Genomic DNA, 22351 nt, shown 5'->3' with positions numbered 1-22351 from the left:
AATCTTGATATGAGAAGGAAAAAAAAGCAGATTAATTTTAGTTCATCTCAAAAGAAAAAATATTTCTATGTCACTTCAACTGTTGAGTACAGTTTTGAAAAAGTTACACTTTATACTTTTATCTTAAAAGAATCTTGATCACTCATTAGCTAATTAATTTTAAGTCCATTCATTTTATTTGTTTTTAGATTAGGGCCTGTGTACCTGTGTTGTACTAATGAATAAAAAGTGGGTTAATATTCTTATTTAAATGTGTACTAATTATGTAGAGACACACATCAATCAGCCATCAGCTACATTTCTCGAAAAATTGTGTTTAAAGAAAATATAAGTTTTCCACTGTTTCTCTGCTTTCTAAATAGAGATCAGTTACTATTTACAGGTAATTTAAAAGTGATTCTTCAGAATTAAAACAGGTAAGCTAAAATAAGTACTTTTTTTTAAATCCTCACCTGAGGATATTTTTTCCATTTCTTTTCAGAGAGAGTGGAAAGGAGAGAGAGAGAGAAACCTTGATGTGTCTCACATCAGTTGCTTGCCTCCCCGGGGCCAGGGATTGAGTCTGCAACTGAGGTACGGTGCCCTTGGCCAGAATCAAACCTTGGACCCTTCAGTCCGTAGGCCAACACTCTAACCACTGAGCCAAAACAGCTAGGGCTAAGTACATTTTAAACTTAACTCAAATCCAAGTATTTTACAAAGATAGTATCTGGGGAAATTTATATAGTGGTGCTATGAGTAAGAAAACCTGCCACAATACATAATGCTCTGCTTTTAAAAAATTCTTCATTTTAAATGTGATTATAGGCAAGACAATCCTCTTAATAGCTGTTGATTATCTTAGTGAACCACCAGGCATACTCCTTATGATAAAATTAAATTAAGCAGGGAGGAAATTACTGAGAATTATTTAATGCTGATACATCTTTTAAGTAGTAAATTTTTAATATGCGCAATGTCGTGCTCAGTGTCTTTGAGGATCTGTTTTTCTGAGAGGGTAATAAGATGTGGGTCTTGCTACTACAGCTGTAGGATAATTTTTGATTATTTGAATCTTATATTGTTGAATGCCTACTTTTAATGTAATGACAAAACAAAACAGAACAAATAAAATATGATTCCCTGAATGAATCCTCTTGGCTTAGAGGATTAATTCTGTTATTTATAGAACACTCACAATACAGCAAATATTATTCTGGATAATGTGTAGACTTTCTATTCAGGGAACTAAAAATCTCGAGCAGGGAAAAAAATGCATCAGGTTCAAGAATGGTCACAACAGAGTCCCACATTTTCAAAATAGCTCTATATAATTCTCACTCCTTTTATTCTAATTATTATCCCGGGAGTAGCTGAGGTGGGATGGATTCCTTTTTGGGGACAGCTGCATTCAGAGACAAAACGGCTTTCCTGTAAGATGTATGAGCAGGAGCTGATAAGGAAGGTAGTCAGTTTTTGAGAAGGCCATTTCAAAGCTCAGTAATACCAGATGACTGCGGATGGTTGCGAACAGGAAAGGTTCATTGAATACCTTGCCGAACAGCTCATTGTTGACTTGCTTTTGGGCTATAAAGCACATCACTGTCAGACTGAAAATGGTCCAGAAAACAAAACACATGACTCAGATTAATTTCATGGGCCGTACTGTTGCAAGTAGAGCTGGCGGATCAGGCTGGAATAGCAATTCCATAACTTGAAAATGTGGCAACATTGGTGAGGCACCATTAGTAGCTCTGAGAGGGGACAAAGGTTCGAGTTAGTCAGCCTGCCGGAGCATGGAGCAATGTCCTGTGTGTGATGTGTCCTCCCGCGTCATGAGACAGATGGGTAAGCTTTTGACAGGAGTCACAGTTTGGCAGTAGCCTCTGCATCAAAAACATAGAGTGCTTTACTTTGTGCGTTGTCTGTTATGGTGGGTATGTTGCCATGTCTGGGACAATGATGGATCCAGGCTGCGATGGTGGCAATCTGAATGGTTCAGGCTCAGATTCCAGGTATTCTCATTAGACAAGGGACCGTACATGAATTACCCAGATGGCTCATTCAGTAGCCATGATTTGTTTCCATAGTTTTCAGACTTAAAAAGTCTGTAGTCTTCCAGTGTCTTTAATCTTCCAGTCTGTAGCTTTCCAAGTGGCAAACCAAGCAGGCAGACCGTTGGCAACAGTCCAAGAGTCAGTAAAACTGTCACAGGTTAATCAAGGGGAGTGTTGGCCAGAGTGGTGAGGATGGCCTTGAGTTCTGTTCACCGAGTAGAGTGACCGTGTCTATTTTTGGTCCTTGGTAGCTCTCACTGAGGTGCAAAGCCACAGTAGCCCAGTGAAGACCCCTAGCTTTCAGGTTAGTGAGTGAGGCCCAGGCAGCTGGGGAGCCTCTGTGAATTGAGGGTCCTATTGAGGCAGTGGCTTTTGCATCAGGTAGCAAAGATGAATCAAGTTTTTCCCCAAAGCATTGCTGCCTTTTTTCATGTAAAGCTGAGATGTTCCTGGGGTCAGACCAGCTGCCTTCTGGAATATACCATTACCATTTCACAAATGAGGCTTGTTAGGCCCCTTCTATCTTGCTAATCATTGGGTCCAAGTTGGCTCACTTCAGCATGCGTATCAGTCTGGAAAGTTGCAAGGCCTCCATGGGTCAAGTGTTCAGTTTCAACAAGAGCTCAGTAACTGGCTAATAGCTGCTTTTCAAAAGCTGTATATCTGGTAACCAGGTGAGGGGGGCAATGAGTCCTAAACCTCCAGGGGCACCTTCAAGTGGAAATTGCCTGTCTTTTCCAGAGGCTCTGCGTGGCAGACTCATTAGTCATGGAGACTTGTAGCTCAAAGGGGTCATTAGGGTTGTGGGGCCCCAAAGGTAATAGCAATTCTGTACATGTGACTGTTCTTGGTCGTAAGTACCTCTGGCTCTTAAGAACATTCCCAGTACAGGCACATAAAGTATCAGTATCACTTACCCATTTAGCAGTGGAAGCCACAGAAATACTCCATTGCTAGCTTTCCTTCCCCACATCAAACAAACCCTGCCCGCCCCCTCTCGCTGCATCCAGACCTCTCCTCCGCCTGCAGACTGAGTAGGATGTTGACTTTGGCACCTGTATCCAAAGAAGCCACGAAAGTTTGAGTCTCTGCTCCATTGAAGTTCCATAGCATACTTGGACAGATGCATGTGGCCTTTGATCCCCCTTGGGGACAAGGAGACCTTAGTCCCACATTTAGTCATTTTTCTTCTTAGAGCTGCTGAGGTTGGGGGGTGGGGAGGGAGAGAGTGGCTCTGCACAGCTGAGTAAGAAGCATATACTTTCAGTTTTGAGCAGTATGAGTGGCAGCAGGCAGCTCAAAAAAAAAACAACCCACCAAAGTTGTCAAGCCACACAAAGCCCTATACTGGGCAGCAAAGTCATTGCTATTGACACCGTCTATTTCAGTTTTGAAGATCCCCTTGACTCAACAGCCACAGCCCATGTTGTTTTTCCGCTAGGGCTGTGGGGTTTGCATTTTTGGTTGACTTGCATCTGCAGCAGAGGCTTTTATAAAGGGGTCTACTTTAATCCAGGGCATTTCTAGCTCCCTTGTCAAGATAATATGTTTTAATAGAAACACACGCACACACAAAGATGCTATGTTTTAAATTCTCATTCTGTTTCAACATAAGGGTTAGGAATATTTTCCAGGCCTACAGATCTGACGACAGGAATTTATCTAGAATTACTGGGTCAGTTTCCTGGTCTCTAGGGATCACCTTCATCATTATAAATCCAACCCTGGGCCTACGCGCTGAATACTAGTCAACATGTCACTCATGGTTTCCCGTGTCTGTCTCAGAGAAACTTTTCTTTTTTGTTTGTATATTCTCCTGTCTCTTTGTTTTTCTTCTCCTACTAGTCGTCCTTCTTCTTTTTTGTTTTGTTTAGTTTATATTTTGTCTCAGAGAAATCTCTCTGCGAGGGCCAAAGCCCCCTTACAGCAGCCAGGACCCAGTGCAAACCTACTCAGATCTTTTACTGTCACCTTCCAATGGATTTGAGGTTGGCTTAACAGACTGCAGGGGGCTATGAGCGGTAAGACGTTCCAACTCCTGCCATTCTTCCTTAACAAGTGTTGTGTGCTCTGCCCCCTCACCTCCCAAGTGAATCAGCCAGTTTCTGCCCAGGACCCTCATAAATTTCCCTCCTATCCCACTCAGTGTAAGGGTTCCTGTATTATTAAACTGCTCCCTGAAAGGAGGCAGAGACTTCCCCCTTCCACCCTACTGGGATGAACCTTAGTGCTGATTGTGACCATGGGGGCTGGCTGCCCGGATCGGTGGAAGGCCCCTCTTGCCCATAGGAGTGTTAATAACAAGCAGGCAACTGTCTTTGAATCCACCTTGGCTGGCAGCTACTCCCCCAGCTCCTCCTCATTGCCAGGTAGTGGAGTGGAGGCCCACTCCCTGCCCAGGTGGGGCGCCAGAGCACTTTGAAAGCATGGGTCAGATGAAATGGCAAGCATGGATCCACGGTCACATCTGCTCAGTGTAAACAGCACGATTTAAATTTTTAAAAATTATTAAATAGAATCAACAAAGATTCTGAGCCACACCCTGCTCCAATGAGGGTTGACATTGCTGACTGCGCCCGTATCAGGTCGACGCAGTGAAGACCAGTCTCACTTACTATTTGACTCCTCTTTTGTGACAAATAAGACACATTCATTGAGTTTACGTGAGAGGACACTTTCTTTTTGCCTTCACTGGTATAAGAGATGTTGATTACCCTGCCCTTGAAGACAATGCTCACTTCATCTTTTCTTGCTAACAGAAGGGAGATGGAGTGATAGATAAAGCTGAGCTTCAGGAAGCCTGTGACCAGGCCAACTTGCACTTGGATGAGAAGCTCCTGGACCAGCTATTTGACTACTGTGATGTGGATAGTGATGGGCTGATTAACTACCTGGAATTTGCAAATTTTCTTAACTGGAAAGATACAATGCCTCTTAAAGATTATGAAGAGAAGGTTGTCATTAAAGGTAATTTTTGAAGCTTTGTTAAGTTCTTAAATGGACTTTTATATTTTCATTTTTCTAGGAGTTCATCTCTACTTTAGTATTATGTATTTAAAATTTTATGCACATTTATACATATTTATTTATTTGCTTGTTTATGCATAGGCTATCTGTAGGATAGGAAAGAATTTGACAACATTTGTTATTTCCAGGACGAGGGAACTGGGTAGCTGAGGGATAGGGTAGCAACAAGACTCAGTTTTTTCTTTGTTTATTTTTATTGTTGAAAGAATTACAGATGGCCCCCTTTTTTCCCCTCAATGACCCCCTCCACCATGCCCCCGCCCCCAAGACTTTTTAATCTATGTTTTTGTATCTTTTGAATTTTACTACTCATTTAAGAGGAAAAAAAAATCAAAAACAAAAAAATTTATTCAGAGGCCCAAAATATTCAGAAAGCTGTTTGAAAACCGTTTATAAAGTAATTAGCTCTCCTTCCCCAGGGAAAGTGAATAGTAAAGTAGAATTTGACAAAGAAAAATTTAATCTTAATTTTTGTAAATAACAATAAAAAATAAAATAATTTTTACCTTTATTCAAATATTTTCATGCTTACATATTCTATTCCTGCATCACTAATCATACATAGATATACATATATGCATATTTGTATGGTTGTATGCATATATTTAAGCATAGCTAAAATCACAGCGAATATACCATTTTTATTTATTTTTAAATTTAACTTTCAAATTTCTATGGAATGAAGAGATACTTTTATGGTTTCTCTAAACTTCATTTTCAGTTCCCTTATGCTGTTGTATTATGAATTACTAAACCATTTCCTTACTCTTTGAAATTTAGGTTATTTCCAGATAGTTTTAAAGTAATACGGGTAACACTATAACAATTATCATCTCTCAAAAAGCTTTCTGTTTCTAATTATATCTCATTTATCGTGAATGCTATTATTATCCCAGAAGTAACTATATATATTTTTGATTTGCCTTTCTAAATGATTTTACTAAATTGCAGCTTTATCAGCCAAGGCCGAGAGACAATTTTACTCCAACCGTGTTCCCACTGAGTTGTAACTTCAAACATTCTTGTAATTTAGTTGGTATGTAATGATGCATCATTTGCTTTAATTTTTAAATCTTGATTATTAGAGAGGATTGACTGTTTAAAAAGGTTGTTTACATTTTTTCTCTCTTCTAAAAAGTGAAGATACTACTGTTTTTATTTTTATTCCTTGGTCATCCCTTCCTGCATGGCCAAAACCAAATTTTGGGCTGTATTGATGACATGAGCCCTTACAAGTTTCTGGGATGGCCTTTCTAGTGTGCCCTGTGGGGAAGCAGGAGAATCTTCCCTACCTAATGAAGCTCTCAGAAATATGGGGTGTTTTATTTCTCTTCTTGGCATAACTCATGAGTAATGGGGAAAGAGCAGAAGCCTGTTTTCAAACCAGGCAGTCTTTCATATCAGAATTTGGGGTCCTGATTTTATCAGCCATTTTCCATAGAATTGTTGAGATTCTTGTTTTCTAAAAGAGTGGCCAGTGGCTCAGAAAGAGCTCAGGAGTGATATTAAATCAAATCTATCTTACTGTTGACTTCTGGAGGAAAAGTGGGGAGTCAGTACTTTAAGACAGTGGTTTTAGAACAGTTTTCTGAGGAACTGGTTTTCATACTTTGAACAGATTTCTGCTTTTTTGTGTGTGTGGGGGTGGGGTGGGGGCAGGGAGGGATAGAGAATCTGGAGTAGGCCTGAATGCTTTCGTGGCAACAATTGGCAGGTGCTGAATGGGGGGATGCAGACTTTACAGAGGCATGTCTTTTCTGGTTTGCCACCGCTCCTACCCCACTCTCATATTTGGGCACCATTTGCCTTTGCAAACCTAGCTTGGGCTTTTCCAGAACTGAGAGTTCTTGCAGAGCTCGAAAGACCACAGCGCCCTCTCGTGCCAGCTGTCGAGTTACCAGCTCTGTTGGAAAGAACGTTAGGAGCATGATCCTAAGTTTCAGAATCGACTCAGCAAGGCAAATCTGCCAGACAAGTCAGAATCTTATCATTTCAGTTCTGTCTCAGGGTTTCCTTTTGTACACTTATTTGAAGGGAGTTATTTGTATAATCGGCTCCTGACCTCACAGTGAGTTCTCATAATTTCTCTAAATATTTCAGTACACGAGGCTTCCTTCCATGATCAGGAATGCGTGGACTTGACAACTCTCGGTATGTCTTTTGCTATATCTCCCTAGGGCAGAGCCCTAGCAACAACTGTGGTAATCCTGTAGTTCAAGTTAAATATGAAAATAAGCTCTAATTTTAAAAAAGAGGAAAGAAAAAAATAGGTCCTATGCTTTTCATAGTTTCAGATTTAAAAGCTTTATTCTAGAATCAAGTGCATGGAATGGTGAAAAGAAACATTAGACCAGGTTCCAGGTTCCTGGGATGTTACATTGGCCGAAACTTGCTCTTCCATGGTGGGGCGCTGGCGTCCGTGGAGGGTTTACACCAGCCCCGTCTCAGTTTCAACCAACAGGAAGAAACTAAATGGGGAAAATGACTTTGTTGCTGAGTTGTACGAACCAAGCAGTAATTTCTTCCTGTACATTTCCCCCCACCCGTCTTTGCTTAATAAAGGTAGAAAACCAAATTGTGCAAACCCTGCTGAGGCTAATGTTGAAGAATCTGAACCAACCCTCCTGATAAAGCCTGAAGATATTGTCTTAAAAGGGAGCTCAGAAAAGACTCTCCGGACACTTCTGAGGCCAAACGATAAAGTTTCCAGTCACTATAAGACCACTTCTTCTGAGATCAGCGCGGTTGTGGGAGCTATTCCTTCCATATGTGAGTATGTCACCATATTTGTTAAGGTTTAAAATGATCAGCAAACATGGAAGTGACGTGTCCTTCATCTGTCCTTGCATTGTCCTCAGCCTCTATTTCCATGAGACTAAGTTTCTCAAAGCCTAAGATCTTTCATTTAATTCTATATCCAAGCACCCAGGGTATCTCGGTAAGTTTAGGCTGAACTGAGCTATTGTTTGTGATAATCCAAGTAAAAGGATTCTCTTTATATTAATGAACTCGAAAGAACACTGAATGGTATACATTGTAGCAAATCAGATATCACCGAGCTTTAGGAGATTTGTAAACCCCATGATTCTTAGCTACACACAGATTTTCCTTCAAATGTTCGAAGAACTCTTACGAAACGCTTCCCCCTATCTTCATTCTGCATCTGTTAGTTTGCTAGGGCTGCCGTAACAAGTACCACAGACTGAGTGGCATAAACACTGTCAATTTATCATCTCACAGTTAGAAGTCCGAGATCAGGGTGTCCGCAGGGCTGGTTCCTTCTGAGGCCGTAAGGGAGACTCTGTTCCCTGCTTCTCCCCTAGCTTCAGGTGGTTTGCTGGCAGTCTTTGGTGCCTCTTGGCTTCTGCTGCATCACCCCGATCTCTGCCATCATCTTCACATGGCGTTCTCCTGTGTGAGGGTCGGTGGCTAAATGTCCCTGTTCTCTAAGGGCCCCAGTCATAATAGACTAGGGGCCTCCTCCAATATAATTCATCTTAACTTAATTAATTACATCTACAATGACCTCATTTCCAGATAAGGTCACATTCTAGGTACCGGGGGCTAGAACTTTAACATGTAAATCTAGGGAAGATACAGTTTAACCCATAACACCCTATATCTCCGTATGGACCATGATGAATATTGGTTATTTAGAAAGTCTGTTTTATGTTGGTCAAGATCACTTCCTTTCCTTAGACTAAGGACATAACTAAGGATTTACATGTTGTTTGTAACTGGATTTTATAGACTTGCTATACATTCTGGTATATTGAGGTCTTGCTAGTGTTTAGAATAGTGCTGTCCAATAGAAATATAACTGGCATTGTATGTACTTACATATTTTTAGTAGTCACATTAAGAAAAGAAAGCAAGTAACATTAATTTTAATAGTGTGTATATATATAGTATATGAAATGTATTTCTAAAATATCATTTCAACAAGTAATATAAAGTGATTAAATAACTCACTTTTTTGGTACAAGAGCTTTGATATTCAGTATTTTACACATAGAGCACATGTCAATTCAGAGCAGCCACATTTCAGGTGCTCAAAATAACTGCATGTGGCTGGTGGCTGCTGTATTACACAGCTCAGTTTCAAAATGTGTGTTTTCTTCCCTCATTGATGTCCTAGGTTATCCCATCTATGGGGTCCCAACCATTCGGTCTGATATCCCTGCCCCCCGAATTCGCCGCATCAGTGACAGAACTAATTATGGTGAAGAAGGCAATGCCTATTCGTTACTGTATCCCACCATCTTCAGCCAGAAAGGAGTGTATGAAAGAGACTTCTTCCAACCCAGATCAAAAAAAGAGGTACAGCCTATCATTTCTAGGGGTGGAAAGAAATGCCCACTTTACATAAATGCACCAATATAGGAATGCTTATTTTTCAACAACTATTTAACTTAATATTAGGCTTTATAAAACCTGAGCTTATAAATTAGTCATCAGAGGTCATCAGGATCCCCAAATAAAGGATTCTTTAAAAAAAAATTAAAAAATCTTTATTACTTTCAAGGGAGAAGAAGAGAGAGAGATAGAAACATCAATGATGAGAGAGTCATTGATTGGCTGCCTCCTGCACGCCCCCTACTGGGGATCGAGCCCACAACCCGGGCATGTGCCCTGACCAGGAATCCAACCATGATCTCCTGGATCCTAGGTTGATGCTCAACCGCTGAGCCACGCCGGCCGGGCCAAATAAAGGATCCTTGAGGGAGATGTTCAATTTGGTTGTGACATTTTAGTAGGATTCTTGGGAGTGGAATTTACTATATGATAGTAAGCTTTACTTTCATGTCATATATTCACTACGGCCTATGATAAAAAGAAAAATGTTTCCCTAAAATGTTCCACAGCATTCTTAGTTGAAAAAAGGCAAAAAGGATCAATCCCTTCTTTGTGTAAGTTCTTGGATCTCCAGAACCAAAGAGTAAGCATGGAGAGGGCCACCCTGCCACCCTCCTTATGTACTGCTATCATGTCTCGGATGATCTGCAGTAGCACTGATTTAAATTACTCTGTCCTCACTATGTCAGCCCATGTATCTTGTTTTTTGTTTGTTTGTTTCTCAGAAAACATGGCCCTCATATCCCAGGTGATTTTCTTCCCAGATGGGTTATAAAGCAGGAGCAGCCAGTTAGCGGCTGGGGTCAGAGGACCAAGGATTAATAGCAGTGCTTGGTCAGACCAGATGGGTTTGTGCTGTACCTGTGATCTAGCGAGTAACTGCTTCCTCAGAACCTTCACACCTGGAGGCAGAAATTATATGAATAGACATGATGCTTTCTGGGACTTCAGATGAAGGGCCGGTGGCTTGAAAACTTGCTAAATACTAAATTAATAACAGATTCCTTGCAACGATTCATGCTGCTGAGGTCGGGGAGACAGGAAAGAAGAAGCTCAGAGGTTGATGCCTCCTGGCTGGTTCTAAAGAAGGAAACCAGGATCTTCCCCAGTGGGTCAGAGAAGAGACACTCCTAGTCTCTGTTTTCACTTCCTTCAAACACTTCAAAGGGCCTGTGAAATAAAAGGTCAGGGTTGCCAAAAAAAATCTCACAAAAATCTCCTGCTTGTTTTATGAAGCCTAAAATTCTTTGAACTAGGAAGTCATCCTTTATCTCACCATTCTAGATAAAAAGTAAGAACCCTCCGGATCCCTCCACGCTGGGGGGGTATCATGCTAAGTGAAATAAGCCAGTCAGAGAACGATAAATATCACGTCATCTCACTCATATGTGGACTCTAATGAACAAAATAAGCTGATGAACAAAATAGATCCAGAGACACGGAAGCATGGAACAGACTGAATCTCAGAGGGGAGAGGGGTAGGGGGGACAGGAAGAGATTAATCAAAGACCTTATATGCATATATGCATAACCCATGGACACAGACAATAGTGAGGTTGGCCTGGGGGTGGGGGTAGTAGGAGGCAGGGAAGAAGGGGTTAATGGGGGGGGGGGAAGGGAGCACACGTAATGCTTTGAACAATAAAGATAAATTAAAAAGAAAAAAGTAAGAACCAAACGCCTGGTTGGAGTTAACTTGAGAATAGATGAGGGTTCCTGTAAAAGCATACTACTAGTTCGTCATAGGCTGTGTCTGACGCAGAATGCTGAAGAGGGAGAATGCCTCCTGAGGAGCGGCAAGGGAGCCGAGGAGACAGACTCCGACCACTTCAGGAGTTCACTCTGCAGGGACGTTCTTCACCTGCCACTGGGTGGGGGGAAAAGTAGCAGCTCTGCGTTGGGGTCTTGAGGTGTTTTTGCTGTATAGCTGCAGCTGCTGGTAGAGCCGTTCCTCTGAATCTCAAGTGTATTTGATTATACTGTTTATTTCCCGCCAGGGCACATCCTTTCAAGGGGGATCTTTTAATTGTTGTTCTCAGATTCTGTTTAATAAATGTATTCTGCAGCTATTCTACTTTTTGGCTTTCCTATTCCCTGTCTAACTTTTCTTTCATTTCCCTCTTTGCTTTTTTCCCCCTGTATGCTTTAGAGTAAATGTTTTTTCTCTTTTAAATTTAGTTTCGTGTGTTTTTTTCAAATCTTTTATTCCCACTACTCATTCGAATATTTCTTTTCATTAGCAGTTCTCTTTCCTTTCTTATTCTTTCTCTGGGACACGAGAAGCACATTTTTCCTCTCCCTTCATCTGTTTTAATAATTACCACTGCAGAGATGATTAATAACCCAACTGTGCTGTTTTTCAATATGCTCAGATTTCAGTGTGCTCAGTTGCCTGTGCACGCACAGTCTCTCAGGCAGGTGCACTCCCACAATATAGTTAAAGCTTACAACAGGCCAGTTAGAGACGTCTTAGAAATGTTCTCATTTTCGAAAAGAGAAACTAAAACATTCATGGGGTTTACATGACATACATAAGATCATGGGGACAAAAAGTTGACTGAGATGGAACTCAAATCCAGCAAGTAGTCTCTTTCTGCTGGAATTTGGCTGCCTTCCTTTAAAATAACCAGAAACACTTAGAATTGGAAGCAAGTTTATATGTTGGCTGTTAGGGTTGAACCACCCTCATAGTCATCTTAACAAAATTGTTCCTGAAGGGAAAGTACTGGAATTTTGACATTTGCTAATTCTATGTAATAAGCACACACACACACACACACAAATTACCCCCCTCTCCCCCACATACCTTTTTTTTTTTTATAAATATTCATACAAATTTATAAACATACAAATCTTGGCTTGACTTGCAATGTTTTCTTCTAGATTGCAGAGATATTAAGTAACATTGGCGTCAAGCTTTCTGATGAAGAATTTGAAAATGTATGGAACCTTGCATCAAAAAAACACCACAGAGGAGAAGTCTGCATTGAGACCATTAGAAACGTTCTAGATGAGCTAGGACATGCCGACCGGATCAAGTGTAAAACAACCATGTGATATCTTGGGAGTTCATTCATTTAAATAAAGGAATTGTCAAATCTGTGTTCATCTGAAATGTTCAGTCTGTTCTGGTTTTAGGTATTATAATTCAGTAATCACTGTGGTGTAGGACTCATATGTCTGTATGCGTGGCTAGTAAATTAGATTTTGGATTTTAAGATTTATTGTCTTTTTTTTTTTAATATATCTTTATTGATTTCAGAGAGAGGAGAGGGAGAGGGAGAGAGAGAGATAGAAACATCAATGATGAGAGAGTCATTGATCGAGCCCACAACCCGGGCATGTGCCCTGACCGGGAATCGAACCCCGATCGCCTGGATCCCAGGTCGATGCTCAATCGCTGAGCCACACCCGGCCGGGCTCATTGTCTTTTATAAAGCACCAGAGAACCTGACAAGAGCTTGGAAAGTCACCAAAGGCATAGTTCTGAATGATCTTAGAAGTTTGTAGTGTTTAGTATGCCTAAGAATTCCATTCCTTTTAGTTGGTTGTTTGAAATTCGAACTCTGGTTTGTGATGTCAGTTTCACAATATTTTGCCTTCCGCATGTTGTTAATTTTCTCTTTAGGTATCATTTTGAAAACGTTGGCTTAGCGGGCTTTCAGTCAAAATGGGGCATGTGGTGGGGATGATCCTAGAGCCACATAATCCAAGTTCAGCTGATGGATGGTTTGCTCCCTGCCTTGAAAGCAGGATGGCTTTGGGGTGATGCCCATAGTGATACCTATCTGGGTAAGCCCTACTGAGAAAAGCTAGAGCCTCACTACTAAGTAGCATAAGAGCATGTAAATTGACTTACTTTTTAAAAGTTTCACCTCCTAATACCAGAAAGAGCGTATGTACACGGAAAGACTTTCTGGAACTGAATCCTTGCCTTAGCTGCGGCTTCCTGGGTCTTGGCAATCTGCTATCAGCTGAGGGCACCGTGCTCGTAAGGACACCTAGTGTGTTCTAACTGAAATGCACATCGAATTGCAGCAGGCTGTACCTTAAGGCCGCTTCCGCTGCCTGGCCTTGACTTGCCAGATGTCTGCCTGAGAATACCTCCATGGTTTAGGGTGTCACCAAGGCCCCCTTGCAGTTTTATAAAAGCTGGCGTTCCTAACGTCTGAGCAGTGGGAAACCTTCCAGTTTATCTTCAGCTAAGGCCAGCATCTCCTCTGTTAGCTCAATGTCATTTGCACACCCCTGTTACTGAAGAAGCCGACTTTAACCTGTGGACCAAGATGCCATAAGCAGTCTTCTCTTCCCAGGGCCCAGCAAAAAGCATATGGCTCGACTGTGAAACCAGCTGCTTTGCACCCCATAGACTCCTGAAAATTTCCAAAAGGCTGTATCACTTTGCATTTTCACCAGCAGTTTATGAGAGTTTCAGTGCATCCTGGCATTTTCAGCTTTTTAAAAAATTTTTAATTTTAACCATTCTTGTAGGTCTGCATAGTAATAGCGCATTATGGTTTTATTTTTATTTTTTTAAGGGATTAATGTTTATTTTTAATTTTAATTTTTGGGGTCTTTTTTAAATAACACTTTATTACATTTATTGAGGTGATAATGGTTAATATGAACCTATAGGTTTCAGGACACTATGTTTTTAATGTGCATTTCTGTGATGACTAATGATGTTAAGCATTCTTCATGGCTCATTGACCATGAATATATCTTCTTTGGTGCAGTGTCCTAATATGTTGCCTATTTTCTTCTTATTAAGCTTTGAGAATTCTTTATATATTCTGGATACAAGTCTTTTATCAGATAGGTGTTTTGAAGATATTTTCTCTTGTCTTTACCCTTTATTTTTATTTTCTTAACAGTGTCTTTCAAAGAAAAGAAGTTTAAATATTTGATGAAGTTCAGTTTGTCAATAAGGTAGTAAAATTGCCAGCCCTCTTGAATTTGGTGATTACAAATTTAAAGTGAGACTTATCATTTGATAATGTGTTTTTCTTCAGTTAGTTTCTTTCACATGCAACTCCTGGACGTCGGGTCTGGAATAAGTGGAGATCTGGATTTAGATAGGGTTGCAAGTTCAGGCGGTGACCATGATGCTGGGAGAAGGGACACAGGAGTTGAGTGCCTGCAGGGAAGTGATTCTAGTGATGTACCATGGAAGCTAAGATGGGTAAAGAGGAAGGTCAGAAGTGAAACTACTGGAAAATTCCAGGGTCAATGGCTTGAGCCATCGCCGTGAGTCAAAGAATTGTAAAGAAGTACTAAAAAAGCCAAACAACAAAACAACACCTAGAAAAGTAAGAGTCGGTGATCAGAGAGTGGAATGCTTGTGAGATTCTGGAGCTGGAAGAGTTCATAATGGTGGTGCTTAGGATTTGACAACGTGCCTGAGTGACTGAAGGGTGGAAAGCAGGAGCACTGGAGGAGAGGAATTCAAAAAGCGAGACGACTTGTGAGAAGTAGAAGGATCAGCTACATGCATGTTGATATCACCAAGAAAGATGACGGAGAGTAACAAAGAGAGCGGCCCTGGTTACATATCCCGTTGAAATCATAATAAAAGTTACATGCGGTTGTTTTAGAAAAGGGAACATGCACATGGTAATGTTATATTCAATCCCCCTTCTCTTCCCACGGATGGATCTCTAGATCAGGTAAACAAAGTATCTCCACTCCAAAATATTAAATTTATCCTCAGGTAGGTTTACTAGATGTCCCCTTCCTTCCTTCCTTCCTTCCTTCCTTCCTTCCTTCCTTCCTTCCTTCCTTCCTTCCTTCCTTCCTTCCATCCATCCATCCATCCATCCATCCATCCATCCATCCATCCATCCATCCATCCATCCAGTGGCTGACTGCCATTGTTTACCTGAACTTTGGTTAATTCAGTGTTCTTTTGGGGAGAATCCTGTTTTCTGAATGGAATGGCCAAGAGAAGTGCTTCCCCGTTCGCAACAGTAGGGGGCACCCTAGCCTTTCCAAACTTAGCAGCGAGGCTTAGCCCAGGGTACAGCAGAGCTGCAGCCTAGCCTGCTCCCTCCACTCCCAGGGAGGAGAGTATTTATCACCGCACTTTCTGAAGTCCAGGGTGATCCATGCAGTTTCGCTTTTATTATTCAGTGGCAGTAATTAGAGAGGAAAGGAACATTTTAAATAGTAAGCTAGAGGGGAGTTCTGTTTGGATTACAGAGTATCATCTCCATGGAACAAGAAAAGCAATGCGAAATATTCAGGTGAGATATAAATATCCAAATACATCACCACGCTCTCACCTAAATCGTGTTCCTATAGTGTTCAGGATAGTCTTGTTAATAGTGAAATATATTAATCCCTTAAAAACTTTAAAGAGCGACTGTTTCCTAAGCCAAGCTAATAAATTTAATACACTTTCTTCACAGCATAGCTAACAAACCGAGACACTTGTTGGAAATATGTAGACCAATAAAAGGTAATTTTATTTTATGTAATAATCACTTATGAAAACTCACTGAGGCTTGATGTGAAGAGCTGGGCTAGTTAGAGGTTAGCACCCCAATTATAAACCAACAGTGAGGATAGACGTGAAGGGCATTTCTTCTATTATGAAACATTTATAATAATAACCTTGTAAAAAAATAATGGAATCTATTTAAAGCTCATTTATTTCCCATCCAAGTGGCAATTTCTCATCACTCAAAATGCTAATACTTCCTCCCAAAACCCTAGGGATAATCCAATTCACACATGTTCGTTAAAAAAAGAAAAAATCTGGTTAAAACAAGCAGGTGATTCTGTTTTAATAATATCTGTCCTGCTAGCAATAAGACAGTCTCAGGTGCAAATAAATGTATCAACAAACAGATTTTCTTTAAAGCACACGGGGTCTCCTATCATTTCCAAATTAGCCAATTAGTGTGATGGTATTGGAAGAGCTAATTAAAAAGTGTATTTAGACTCAGAAATGTTTCCTGAGAGTAATCTGGAGCGTACAGTCGTCCTTCCACCTGTAATTACTCTGCCTGATTTTTCACTCCCGTAGACTGAGGCGAACACACCTTTACCTGGGCAGAGGAAGGGCCTTTTCCTTTCTTTGTTGGAGTGAGCTCGTGTACAGCAGAACCGTGAACTGATACATCTTTTCAAAAAGGCACACCTCATCCCAACTCTCTAAGCTTTAGGGGGTGGTTGACCAGCACAGAATTCAGACGAAAACTGAGGAGGCCTTTGTCCAGGGCTCCAGCCTGTAGTTTGTCCTGTTAGAAATATTTTCACAGTTAGAATCCTTGGTAAGTTCACCAACTTTTGTAGGAAATGTATCTATCAGAAAAGCTGAATTCTTGAGATTTATAGGTAGAAGAATTCTGCTGTGGGGTGGATTGGGGAGACAGGATGAAAAAGCAATTTATATTTGATAGCCACTAATGCCTTTTAAACTTAATGTGCATATCAATCACCTGTAGATTTTGTGAAAATGCAGACTTGTATTCATTGGGTCAGGGTGGGGCCCGAAATTCTGCATTTCTAAAGCTCCCAGGGGACACAGTGCTGCTGGTTGGGGTTGACACTCGGAGTGACAAAGTTTAAGGTTTCTGGCAATTCCGCGACTGCGCTTTACGCAAACCAGCTCTCAATTGTCATCCTCCTGGTTCATGCAGATCTCTTACTATTTACGCTCCTGCTCGCTGCACATGTTCTCTTTTGGTAACATTCACTTTATTTTGAAAACTAAACGTTTTAGAGCAGTTTTAGGTTTACAGAAACATTATGAAGATAGTCCCCCAGGCCGTTTCCTCTCTTATTAACTTCTTACATTAGTAAGGTGCACTGGTTACAATGAATGAGCTGGTACTCATACATCATTATGAGCTAAAGTCCATACTTGGATTTCCTTAGCTTTAACCTAATACCCCTTTTCTGTCCCAGGATCCCATCTAGGATGCCACATTCCATTTAATTGGCATGTCTCCTTAGGCTACTCTTGGAGGTCACAGTTTCTCAGGCATTATTAGATTCTGGTGACTTTCACAGTTTCCAGGAGTGCTGGTCAAGTCTTTTGTAGAATGTCCTTCAGTTGAGATTTGCTGATTACAATTTTTATTTTATTTTTCAATTACAATTGACATTCAATATTATATTAGTTTCAGGTGTACAGCACAGTGGTTCGTGTGCTAGTTGCTACTGGGGTGTCTTTCCTTCTCTGCCCTCTCAGCGGATGGGTTAGCAAATATACTTGGCCATATTAACGTGTATCTACACATATTTACAAATATTTCTATGTGTAAGCATCTGTATCTGCATTAAGCTAAACATGAGTTTATATTGATGTCCCCCCTCCCTCCCTGCCTCCCTCCCCGCCTCCTTCCTTCTTTCCCCTGGGATTCAAATTATGTATGTTTGGTCTTTTGAGGTGGAAATTGCCCTCAGCTGTTGGATGTTTTGTACTTTTTCCTTTCATTTTAGTTTGAGAAGCTTCTATTGACCTATCTTGAAGCTCACTGATGTTTTTCCTGCCATGTCAAGTCTATTGATGAGCCTGTCAAAGGCAGTCCTCATTTCTGTAACAGAGCTTTGGATCTCTAATTTCCTTTGATTTTTTGTTGTTGTTGAGTTTTCACATCTCTGCATATATTTCCTACCCGTTCCTGCATGCTGTCTACTTTTCCCTTTAGAGTCTTTAACACCTTGCTGACTGGCTATTTTGAGCCAGAACTCACCCTTGCGGCTGGCTCCTTTTCCATCGTGACAGGTCAGCAAGGTGTTCAAAATTACTTAAATTAATCTAAGTGCAAACATGAGTATACTTGTGGCCCGTCAGCAAGGTGTCCTAGATATTTTAAATTAGCTGCCTGATATTCCAATAGCTGTGTCATATCTGAATTTGGTTTTGATACTTGCTTTCTGTTTTTGGAGTGTGTTTCCTCTTGCCTTGGGCATGCATTGGAAATTTTTGTTGAAAGCTGGTCATGTGGTACTGGTTTATAGAGGAAATGAGGTAAATAGGCTTTTGTGAAGCTTTATGTTACTATATAGCTAGGTGCTCCTGCCAGGTTATAGTGCCAGCAGCCCCTGCTCCAGGTAAGCAGGTCTTGTCCATGACTGTCTAGATTTGCCTGCCCCTCCAGATTGTGGAGTGGCAGTTTTCCCTGCAACCCCGGTTCGCTGATGGGTCGAGGAAAAGCGGTTGTTTTTCAGTTTGCTCAGCTTTTTCTTGTAAGGATGGGAGGCTTGACTCCCAAGCTTTCTACATGTTGGAGAGAAACCAGAAGTGTTGCAGTCACTTTTTTTTTTTTTTAAATATATCTTTATTGATTTCAAAGAGAGGAAAGGAGAGGGAGAGAGAGATAGAAACATCAATGATGAGAGAGTCATTGATCGAGCCCGCAACCCGGGCATGTGCCCTGACCGGGAATCGAACCCCGATCGCCTGGATCCTAGGTCGACGCTTAACCGCTGAGCCACGCCCGGCCGGGCTGCAGTCACTTTTTGCTTGTACCTCCATCTTGGTGGAGGGAAACAGGGGAAAACCAAAAGCAATATATTTTATAATTTGGGAATTATAGTAAGCAGGGATGAAACTAATGACTAATAGGAGCTTGAGAGTTTAGCTTGCATGTGAACGTCTGTATGTCTTTATTTCATAATCAAGAGAGATGGCGAATGACACATAGTTACAGGATCTTGTGGTCACTTCTGCAAGTGTCAGTCGGCACTTATATGAAGCATCACCTAATAGATCAAGTAAGATGTCAGGAGGAATATATCAGGGATGTGTTTGCGCCATTCTTCCTTTTAGTTGTACTTTAATGACTTGAAAGAACTTCTGAATGAACTGTTTACATATTTGATGGAAATAGGTTATAATTTCTATGCTTATCATTGCTTCTTTTAATTCACTTCTTCTGGGTTTAACTTTTTTTTCTAATGAAGTATATCCTTCAGTAATACTTTCTGCAGTGGTTTATGATTGCTAATTCAATCTGTCTGAAATTGTCTTGTATTTTCATTCTCAATCACTTATTGTTTTAGCTGAGCTTTAATGGTGAACGGCACCAGATGTTAGACCTTGGTCCTTGAGTGTTAGCTAAGAAAGAATTCAGAGCCAAGACCCAGAAGAAGTGATCCAGCTGGACTGTGAGGACTCTGGATACAAGTCACAGAGGCAAAAGAAGGGGCCTTGGAGCTTAGGAGAAAGAAAGGCAAAGAAAACATGCCTGGGGAAGGAGAGGAGGAGCTGCACTGAATCCTTCATGGTAAGGGGTTTTATCTGTTTCCCAAGGCAGGGATTTTAGGGGAGGTCTCAGGGGAGGGTCTCAATAGAATATTCATCAGCTTTCCAGGTGTGTCCTTTCAGGGTCATGGTCTCCACTGATTCGGGTAGAGGATCATTAGTCATCACAGCTGGTCCTGATGTCAGCCATGGCATCGCTTCCTCTGGTTTTGCTGCTGCTTTTCTGGGCCTGGAGCTGAAACACAACTGAGGCCTAGATGTTATCTCCAGTTTGACCAAAACTCTGTCGCTGTGATCAACAGACCCAAGGCTTTGTTCCTAAGATGATTGTCCTGAGGGCTTAATGCTTAAGGAAGTGGTCATGCAAGGGCTTTTATGGGGGTCCTATGAGGCTATTCTCCAGCCCCTTTGTTCCTCCTCTAAGGGTGTCTACTACATGACTAACAACATACCAGGTAAGGAAAGGTGCCTCCTGGATTCATGCTCCCTGTAATCCCCTCCCACATTGAGTATTGGTTTGACCATATGATTACCTGGTGTTTGCATTTTGGGGCTGGTCCTCTTGGAAGCCTCCCTGCTGGAACCCAGGTTCTGAATGAAAGCTCAGGATACTCTGTTGTGCAGAGAGGCCATGTGGAATGTCTACAGGATAAGATATGGCATGGAGAGATAAACAATGTGGAGGAACCCTGAGGAACCACAGCTCAGCTCCTGGCTGAATGCAGCCCCATGAGTAATCTAGCCAATACCCTGTGGAGAAGAAACACTGCTCAGCTGAACTCAGTCAACCTACAGAATCATGAAAAATAGTATATTGTTATTGTTTTAACCAACTAAGTTTTGAAGTAAATTGTTAGGCAGCAACTGAAATAGCCAAGGCTCAAAATACTCATAGTAGATCTTAAACAGTTACCGAAGACAGATTGTCAGTGGTATTTATTCATGTATCCATCCATCCATCCATCCATCCATCCATCCATCCATCCATCCATCCAGTGCAACATTTAATGAATGTCTACTATGTAGTGGCCAATAAAAAATTATAAAAAGGCCTAGGAAAAAAGCTATAAATGGCAAGAAAATGTGCACAATCACTACGTAAATAAGGGACTTTAGCATTTTTAAAATGATCTCTTTCAGAAAATTTTAAATGGTCTTGGCTGTGAAGGAAATGACTTCTGACTAATCAATACTGGCAACCAAATTTTCCAGCATATAAATGGAGCTAGGAGCTATGTTTTAAGGCTACCTCCTCCCAAGATGTATCACAATCACCTGTCTTTACGGACAGATGAGTTATTTCAAGGTTTAAAGGAAATGCATTTTCATTGCAGCAAGAAACCAGTCATTATTTTCTGCTTAGAAATCTATTTCTTCATTGGAGGCATCTGACTGCCTGGATTTAAGTTTTGCATCCATCACTTGGGGGATTTATGACCTTGGGAGCAAGCATTAACCATTGCAGGCTATGATTTCCTCATTCATTAAAAAGCATAATAGTAGCATATACCTTATGTAGTAAGCCCTAGACAAATAATAATTATTTGAGTAGATTTCTGGATCCCCAACTCTGTCTTAAGAAATCCGTTTCCTTTTCTTTATTCGACATAAAATAGTGGTCATCTTTACTTCCCAAGAGGCAAAACCCAGTGAGTAAGTCCTTTTTAGTATTAACTTCATCCTTACTTTTCACTCTGTGCTTTGGGAAATTAAAGATTTTAGTAAAATGCTAACCTTGAGAAAATGTGTTAACGTGTGAACACAAGCAGTGCCTCACTGCATGACCCCTGGAGGAGTCAGGGAAGTGTCTGAGGTGCTCAGTTCCGCAGCGGATGGGAAGCGAAGCGAGTGCACGGGCTCAGGCTTTCCTTTCGGGAAGGGCGCAGAGAGCTGATGCGGCTGACAGAGGAGAGGCCTCCGCTTCAAGGCTTCAGGTTTGAGGAGTGGACGGGAAGTTCTAGCCGACCTGGGAAGCTCTGGGAGGTTCTAATCTGCAGAAAACTGAAAGGCTTCCAGTACTAGGAACATGGGAATCGTGGCCCCAGTTTGGGTTTTGATTTTCCTACAGCTCCGCTCTGCTTTGACCTTCCGATCTGGTCAGTTCGTATCCTCATGGTTGAGCATCTGGGGAAATTGTTCGGAAAACTCTGGGACACTTTGTGCATCTGGATTATATTTTTACTCTTTAGGTGACAATGACAATCCTAACCACAGAACTGCATAAAGTAGCTCAAGGCGGCATGAGCTGGGGAAATGTTTAGGAAACTCTTTAGGACCATTCTTCCTCATTTGCCGGCACATTGAAAACTTGGCACAGGCAGGTCAGACATGTGTGGGACATGTGAACTTGGACCTCAGGCTGGGTTCTCTGGAGGGTCCCTCTACTTTGAGATACGGATCATTGGTGTGTGTTGCTACTCAGGTATAGGCTTCTAGTTCTCGTGGCACTAGATGTGGACAATTACAAATCTGGTTGACTTGGAAAGGCAGTGGGTTAAATGGGACAGAGTTTCTCATCCATTCATCCATTCTTCCAACAACTCGCTCATCCGTTCAATTAATATTAAAGGAATACCTAATATTTAATCGAGCTTCTAATGATTAAAAAACAAAAAAAAGGTCTCATGTCCTAGTCCTCATGAAGTTTATAGTCTAGTAAGGGAATCAGATTTAATCAAATAATAGAAACAAATCTGAAACTACTATTGTGATGAGT

General features: G+C 41.2%; 1 protein-coding gene across 2 annotated transcripts in view; it reads left to right on the top strand.

Annotated features, from left to right (window-relative positions):
• Positions 1–12521, top strand: part of EFHB (EF-hand domain family member B) — a 38097-nt gene extending 25576 nt beyond the window's left edge. The window contains exons 10-14 of one of the 2 annotated variants that reach the window (XM_081159350.1): positions 4796–5003; positions 7164–7214; positions 7626–7832; positions 9202–9383; positions 12303–12521. In XM_081159350.1, coding sequence (XP_081015476.1) covers positions 4796–5003; positions 7164–7214; positions 7626–7832; positions 9202–9383; positions 12303–12476 — 822 coding nt within the window. In that variant the 3' untranslated portion in view covers positions 12477–12521. The remainder of the gene's footprint in view (positions 1–4795; positions 5004–7163; positions 7215–7625; positions 7833–9201; positions 9384–12302) is intronic. The other variant, XM_081159351.1, reaches the window with a different exon arrangement.
• Positions 12522–22351: the final 9830 nt, after the last annotated feature.

The sequence above is a fragment of the Miniopterus schreibersii genome, assembly GCF_964146895.1.
Source record: "Miniopterus schreibersii genome assembly, chromosome: 15".
Classification (NCBI taxonomy): domain Eukaryota; kingdom Metazoa; phylum Chordata; class Mammalia; order Chiroptera; family Miniopteridae; genus Miniopterus; species Miniopterus schreibersii.
The sequence above is the reverse complement of the archived record's forward strand: the minus strand, read 5'-3'. Positions and strand labels throughout refer to the sequence as shown.